This window comes from Ammospiza caudacuta, chromosome 11, assembly GCF_027887145.1.
Source record: "Ammospiza caudacuta isolate bAmmCau1 chromosome 11, bAmmCau1.pri, whole genome shotgun sequence".
Lineage (NCBI taxonomy): Eukaryota > Metazoa > Chordata > Aves > Passeriformes > Passerellidae > Ammospiza > Ammospiza caudacuta.
In genome coordinates, this window is record NC_080603.1 from 4,401,676 (window position 1) to 4,409,955 (window position 8,280).

Here is an 8,280-nt window from a genome sequence, read left to right on the forward strand (position 1 = left end):
CTGCCATCATCAGCGTCGCCATAAAGGATATTTATCTGCTGGAAGGGACTAAATGCAGCCACAGAAGTGTCAGAGCAGGATGGCACAGTCCTGCTATGGCTACTCCACACACAGCACAGGCAGCTCCCTGTCCAGACCAGGCTCAGGCATCAGCACACCTGGATCTACAGATCACTGCGTCAGCAAAGGCACAAAACAGGGAAAAAACCTTGGGGAAAACACACAAAACCTCATCCTCATCCATCTGTGCTATGGAATCCTGTGCACCCAGCTCTTAGCTTGAAGCTCTGGTTACTTTTGTGCATCCAAACAGAAATATTTTGTGTTTTGCCATCAAATAATATACTGCCTCAAAACACTAAATCTCACTGCTCGGTGGAAGATTTAAACAGGCTTGCCTCCCTGTCTAATTCTATCCTTAGGATAAATCATTAAATATTAGCTAGATGCTTTCTTTCACCCACTTGTGCTGCTCAGAAGTTCCTTGTATGTGAACAAAGCAAACACCTTTAAATATATCTTCATGGGTATGAGGATGAAGCTATCAGCTTCAATGCTGATACCTAATCAATAGATTGATACACTCCATATAAATTTTGTCACAGGCCTGGCTGCTGAGAATTGACTCTGATCCATCAAAATTTTTATTTTCCCCTAGAAGCAAAAGCTATGCTCTAAACTGGTATGTGATGAGTATGCATCTGAACTATTATTAAACATATGCCACTTTATCATGTCATTTTATGCTTTCATGGGACAAAGATTCAATTACAAAGACTTTACAGTATTTGGAACTGGTTTTATACCATTTAAAAGCAAAACCATTTCACCACCCCGGGTGCATTTTACACATATCCTTGCTTTTTACAGATCCTCAGGCTATGACATTTTTCATTATTAATCCTTATGAAACCTCTTCTTTATTTTGATGTATTTATTTTATTGATTTATATAGCAATTATCGTGCCAACTTCGTTTCCACTTACCACATTAGTGCCTTTTCATCAGCACTGCCCTTTGGTTAAGATCTGTCTGCTCAGACCTGCCACACTAGCATGGGGGTGTGAGAACATTATTTTTCTATTATTTTTCTATTATTTTCTCATAACAATTGGGTAGCAAAACTTCAGTGGCACATAAGGTATTCCAGAGGCAGCTTTTGGGAGCCACCAGTATTTTAGCATGAGTCATTTCCTACTAAGCTTTTTTCCCCATCCCAAGGTCCAGTTCAACTCCAGAATCACCAGATCTTGAGCAGTCCATTAATAATAAAAATAATTACACACTCTTTTCAGCAGAGATTTCTCAGAGAATGAATAGACCATGTGAATTGGGGCAATACTTGACTCAGTCTGACAAGAAGATTGTGTGCTGGGGGAGAGCAGGTTCTCTGCTGCCTCTTGGATACCTTCCCAAGACATTTACAGGAAAGGCTGATCTGAGTAACTAAGTCATTTTTCTTCTCACCTGGACCAAATGCTCAAGCAAGCCATCAAGGACAATGATCCTGGGGCTCGTGGATTTGAAAACTACAGGTTTCCATCTGGCAGTGGAACAGCAATTCCATCTTTATGAGGCATTAAGGAAGTTTAAACACATTTTTTCTGCCTATAGATTACTCCCAAGAGGGCATTACAGAGGGGGCAGCTGGTCCTGTGTCAAACAGAAATTTAAGACATGGGAAAAGAAGGGGGAAAAAGATGTTACTGCTGGTGAGACCTTGCCTGTACCCACAGGCATGACCAGCTTCAGGTTAACACTTCTGGTGACAGCCTGAGCCTGAAGAGTGCTACAAAACCCTGAAAAGATTAATGAAGGAAGGATCCTTTCTCCAGAGGAGCTGCAGGCTGCAAAAGCAAAGCTTGCCTTCTACTCAGAACAGCTATTTCAGCAGGCACAGACCACAGCCCCTGGCTGGGAGAGAGAAGTGAAGGAAAGACAGCTTTCAGGTTCAGCTTCCAGCTCAGAAACCAATGTAACTTCTCGCCTTTTTCCTCACCTAAGGAAAGAATTAAGTGAAAGTCAGCGTGAAGAGAAGGTGTAGCTCAGTGATAATTTTTCTAGCTGCAATCTATCACCTTTTCATGGGGGGTATTCAGCAATAAAGTTACTCACAGCAATATATCATTATATAGCCTGTAGACAGGGAAACTGAGGCACAACTGTTCTCAGAAAGAAACAAAGATGGGCACAGAATGCCTCTCACACTGCACCAGCCCACCCCCTCTGTGATATAAATCACCAAGAAGACTCTGTGTGTTCATAAATAAGCGAATCCCAAGTGTAACAGGAAAAACACCTCCACTCAACAAGCTGCAAGGTAATGCCAAGGACATTTCAAACTTGGGTAACAACCAGGTTTGCCAAAAAGAAACAGGAACCCCATGGAAACAGGACTAATTTTTGTGCCTTTTTTCACAATTGTAACCATCCTATAAAGTTTCTCTGCATAAACAGAACTGTGCTCATCCAGCAATGTTTGCTCCCAGATGGATCCTTCACCCACCGTGCTGAAGGCAGTCCCACAAACCACACGTGCAGGTGGACAGAATATCCAAGAGGATTTTAGTCTCTCATTCTGATGGTGGTAAAAGCCCAGAGCCAATACAGCGAGTCCACATCTCCCCTGACACAGAGCAGATACTGACAGAATGTTACTGTGAGCAAAATGCCTTCCTGCACTACACCTTCACCACGGGAACCTCGCTGCTCTCATTAGGGAGGCAGAACAGCTGAGCAGGAATAAAAGAAAAACAGGAGAATAAAGCGTGGCATGACCCACTTCATAGGAAAATGGGCAATTTAATAGATATTCTTGGACATGTACGATATAGGGATCCAGCTCAGGCTCCTTTCTCAACACACATGGGAGCTGTGCCACAGACTGAGGTGGGAAAAGATCCAGGCTAATGCCGGCACCACACACAGCAAGGGGCTTCTGCTGGGAATCTAGGACTTGTCTGTATTATTCAGAAAGTGAAACAGTTTTAATGCATAAATTGTTAATGCATGTCCAGCTCTACAATGGGACATTCAATATATACACAGAAATGAACACTCCTGCTGATTTAAGGTGCAGGATGACACCAGAAAATAAAGCAGCTTTTACTAGAACAAAACCTGCCCTTCAGAAGCAAGTTCCACAGCACAACCTGGGCATCTTCTTCACTCTTTATAAACCAGTAGTACAACAAGAAAAAGCTAATCATCCCTTTGGTAGTTTTCTACAAGATGATTATTTAAATGGTAAAGAGCTCCAAAATTCTTTCACAAATGACATATTTTCCATGCTCACTAGAAACCAGCCCAGCTCTTCTCTCTTACTTACCATATGTTTACAGACTGGGGTTATTGCATGCTCAGACACTGGTCAACCAGCCAGAAGGAGAACTGAGCATATGTGAATGCAGGATGTTCTTGTGGTTGCTTACATGATTACCCAAGGAATCACAAGAGGACTTTTATTGTACTTGCAGGGAGCCCCATGGCAGGGAGGAATGATGAATCTGACTCCATGTTCTCAGAAGGCGAATTCATTATTTTATGATACTATATTGTATTAAAGAATGCTATACTAAACTATACCAAAGAATACAGAAAATATACTTATAGAAGGCTAAAAAGATAATAATGAATGCTTGTGACTCTTTCCAGACACAGCTTGGCCCTGATTGGCCAAAGAGTGAAAACAACTCCCAGCAGAATCCAATGGAACAATCACCTGTGGGTGAACAATCTCCAAACACATTCCACATGAGCACAACACAGGGAAAGCAAATCAGGTAATTATTATTTCCCTTTTTCTCTGAGGCTTCTCAGATTCCCAGTAGAAAAATCCTAGGTGAAGGGATTTTTCAGAAAATGTGAATGTGCCAGACTTTTATTCTGGTTCTGCTACCATTCACTGCCTGACTGTGGTCACGTCACATCACAGACTCCACTTGGGTTCATCCAGTTGTCCCCTGAGAGCTTGGAGAGCAGTGACAGGCAGGCACCACCACTCTCCATGTCCCAGAAAAACCTGGGAGTGTCCAGAACTCCTCCCCAGCCCGTGCCAGGGCTCACTGGGGGCTGTAACACAAGCCAGGGCTGGCAGGGCAGCACGGGCACACTGCAGCCCCCGCCCGGGAGCCATTCCAGACGGGGCAGCACGCGTCAGGTTGGAGCCATCCAGACTGCCTGGAACCACAGGCTTAGTGCCCTGGCAGGATTAACACAGCCCTGCACCCCTGGAGGCTGCTTAGAATCCTCTCTCATCAAAATGTCAACCAAGGAGCTCCCTCAGAAACATCCCAGCTCAGTCTGTGATCATCAAAGTACGTGATCAGGGACACATTACCTCATTGCTCAGTCTGGGGAAGGCACAAAAAGCCCTTCCCGTGGATCACAGCCAAGGCAGGAGTACCTTTACCTGACTTTACCTTTTTAAGATACCTATAGTATCTTAAAATACTGAAAAGGTACCTTTACCTTTTCATTATTTTAAGATACTGTATAATATAGTATCATAAAATAATGAATTAGCCTTCTGAGAACATGGAGTCAGATTCATCATCCCTTCCTGCCATGGGGTTCCCTGCAAATACAATAAAAGTCCTCTTGTGATTCTTTGGGTAATCTTTGCTACTGGCAGCAAATTACCCTTGAAACATTCCATTTGTACCAAAAAAGGTACCAGAGAGAAGCACAGATTCCACCAGAGGAGGAGTCTCACAGACCAAGCAGATCTGCTGTTTGCAGCTTGGATGTCTTACCCATCCCATACCCAAACATGTCCTTAGCCCTGCACTCATCCATGGACTAGACTTCAGAGAAGAAAAATAACTCATGTCTTTTGGGGGAAGCTGTGGAAGAGAAATTTAAAAGAAAACTCCTGCTCATGTCTAAGAGCTCATTCAGGTAAAGATTTTCAGGCAGATTCACATCACACCTTACGAACAAAAGCCCTTTTTTTTCCTTTCCTTAGGAGTCTTCCTCCTTCCCTTGCCACTCCATTTTACCCAGGAGGCTGGCAGGTCCTGCCCAAACTCCCCACCTCACTTCAGGCCGTGCTGCCAGCACTCAGCAATCCCAGGAACCTGGCTGCAGACCAGGAGAGCACAGGGCAGCGGCTCCCAGCCCACCAGTCCCTATGAGGTTATATTCCAGATCCACCTGCTGACAGCTCCAGCACAGCTAATGCCACAGGAGAGGGTAGGCTACTGATTCTCCCAAGCATTTCATTTGATTCCAGGTGAAATGGGTGCCACCCGTAAGAGGAGACAGAAAATGTACACCTGTCTGTCTGTCAGTCCCTCTCCAGGCACTGGGCTGGGCCTCTCTCCCTGACTGAGCTACTGGTTTTCCTGAAGGAAAGGATCCAATAATCATTAAGACTTTAACCTCTGCCAGATTTGTTGTATTAGCCTATAAATACTGGCTTGAGATTAGCCAAGGGCTTTCAACACTTTGGTGACTAAAAATATCTAATACACAGACAACAGGACCGCAGAAGTTTCATTTCTTTTAGAGAAAAGCCCAAACCAACATGCAGGTGATGAGGAGCACCCAGGGCAGGGCAGGTCTGGCCCATGTGAGCAGAAGTGAGCAGTAATAAGAGCTCCTGGCACTGCACCCAGGGCTCAGTTCAGCCCAGCGCGCTGCTCCCCAGCTGCCCACCACTCTCCCACTGTAGCTGACACCCAGCATCTCCAGGGGATGTGCTTCAACATTTGTGTGGCATTAAAATGCATCATAAAACCAGCCCCAATGTCAGGAGAAATGTGTGTCTATTAAGATATATTCACTGATAACAGCTGCCCAGGAAGATGCTGGAGAACACTTCAGTGTTTAATTAAAAGAGGGCACAAGACAGGAGGCATTAGTGCCCAGCAGGGATCATCAAAGCACACCAGCTTTGATGCAGCAGAGTGATACTCAAGCAACAGGGAAGATCAATATGCACCACTTGTTCTCAGCTCCGCTCCAAACCTCTTCAAAGGAAATCTTTATGAGCTAGAATTTAAAAGCATTATTACCCTCCCTCACCTTGTCTCTTGCCATTTCTTTTCTGGGAGCTTGCTGTTCAACAGGGAAGTTGGATAGGACACAAGAAGACAATGAAGGCTTGTCCACAGCAGTAGGGTGGGAACTAAATGAGCTTTTAAAGTCCCTCCCAACCCAAACCATTCCATGATTCTGTGATTCTCTTCAGCATGACAGGACCTATATCTTCCTTCTGAATGCACACAACTTTTTGCGAAAGTTTCCTCTACAGCACTAGAGTTTTATAGATAATGTAAATCCCTCAATTTAAAGTTGGAGGAACTTCTTCCAGGAAGAGCTCAGGAGAGAGGGTTAAGCATCCAGCAGAATGGATGAAAAGCCTTGTTTTGCCTCTCCAGAACAACCACCATCTGATGCTTCTATCAGCACAGAACAGTAAAACCAGGCTTCAAAATGCCATTCCTGCAAATCTCTTCTTGCCAGAAAATGACAAATGATTCCTCCTCCACAGGTAACTCTACACCCCAGTGTCATCTCAACTACCTCATGCAAAGTGAAGATCACTAGCACTCTGCAATCGATTACAGCCGCAAGAGATCAGCCCAGTGGCCTATCAAATGTAATCCCCAAGACAGAAACCCGTGCCAGAAAACATATCCAAAACTCATCTAAGACAAGGAGTCTTTCCATCAAACTCCACAGGGTTTGAATAGAAGTGCTCTCAAAAAAAAAAAGTAAAAATAATAAAACAACAACCCAAATTGAAACTTGTACCACCACACACCTCTAGGCAATTGCAGTGCCATGACGTAGCTAGAAATTGTGTTAGGAGATTGATATTCTCTTTTTTATTTCAATGCCTGCAAACATTGCCTTTAAACAGATTCACTGAAGTATTTAGACTGGAAAACATGTAAAAGTGAGGAATGTGACTTCATTATCTAGATATATGATACATTCACAAGAGTTTAATTACGAAGTGCTTCATCCCCTTACCAGGTTAGTTGTAGAATACGCAATAAAAAAAGTCTATTCTTATTATCTATGCGTTATTTCCCCTTTCATTGCTGCCAGGCATTGTTGCCGAACTCTGAAAAGGCAAAACGGAACAACACTCTGCTCATCAACTTTCCCAAGTGCTGCAGACTTACTGCTTAACTAAGCAAAAGCCAAGTTCTGCTGGCTGTATCCCTCCAAGGTGTCACAACTGCCTTTCCCTATGACAGCGCTCCCGAATTCATCCACAAGATAACTCTTCCCGGGGCAGAACTTACAGTGAATTCTGAGTTCCCGTGTCAGAATTACAGTGAATTCACCCCCCGTCTGATGACCCCACACCTGCCCGGCAAAACAAACCTGCCAAAAACTACCGGGCAAAACAAACTTGCCAAAAACTGCCCGGCACTGCCTGCCTCTTGCCAAGGGAGCCTTGCCGCGGGGAGCGCTCTGCCCCGGCACTCGGCACAGGGATTGCAGCGGTGCGATCGCGGGATGGAGCCCCGCTCCTGGCGGTGGGCACCGGTGTGCAGCACCACCTGCACGGTGCAGGAGCAGCAGTCCTATCGCTCTTCCTTCCCGGGAAATGCTGAGTTCTTTCAGCCAGCGGCGTGCCCGGTGCGCTCCCCAGCCCGCAGGGAGGGAAGCGGTGCCGGCCGGAGGGAGCCGGGGCAGCAGCGGCACCGCGGGACCCCGGCTGAGGCGAGCGCGGCTGAGGCGAGCCCGGCCCCCGCCCCGCGCCCCGCAACCCTCCCGCGGCGGAGCGGCCACCCGCGGGTACCCCGGTACTGACCGGCCGTGGGCACGTCGGGGACCAGCTTGAGGGGCCCGATCTGCCGCAGCTGGAACGCCGTCCGCACTTCGTGGCAGCTGGGGGACCTGCCCGCCGCCACCGCCGCGCCGCACAGCCCCGCCGCCAGCAGCCACAGCCCCAGGACGGCGCGGCTCCCGCCGGCGGCCATCTCGCACCCCGGCCACGGCTGCGGGCGGCCCGAGCGCTGCGGGGCGCGGGCCCTCAGCCGGTCCCGGCGGCGGCAGCGCTGCCCCCGCCCGCCGCCCGCGCTCCTCCTCGGCGGGAGCGGCCGCCGCCCCTCCCCGCCCCTCCCAGTGGGGCCCGAGGGGCGCCACCGCCCCCCGAGCGCGGCGGGGGCAGGGCCGGGAACGGGCCGGGAGCCCCGGCAGCCCCGGCCGGGTATGGGGCGCGGGGCCGAGAGCTCAGGCAGCCCGGGCAGTCCCGGCAGGGACCGGCCCCGCGGGACGGCCGCGCTGAAGTTTGCGCTGAGCATCGCTGCCGTCCCT

The 8,280-nt window shown here is 47.8% G+C and overlaps 1 protein-coding gene across 2 annotated transcripts in view; it reads right to left on the minus strand.

Annotated features, from left to right (window-relative positions):
• LOC131562438 (glypican-5-like) overlaps nt 1–7,996 on the minus strand; it is a 369,647-nt gene extending 361,651 nt beyond the window's left edge. For both annotated transcript variants that reach the window (XM_058812169.1, XM_058812167.1), the window contains exon 1: nt 7,775–7,996. In XM_058812169.1, the coding sequence (XP_058668152.1) occupies nt 7,775–7,943 (169 nt within the window). In that variant the 5' untranslated portion in view covers nt 7,944–7,996. The remainder of the gene's footprint in view (nt 1–7,774) is intronic.
• Between the last annotated feature and the right edge of the window lie 284 nt (nt 7,997–8,280).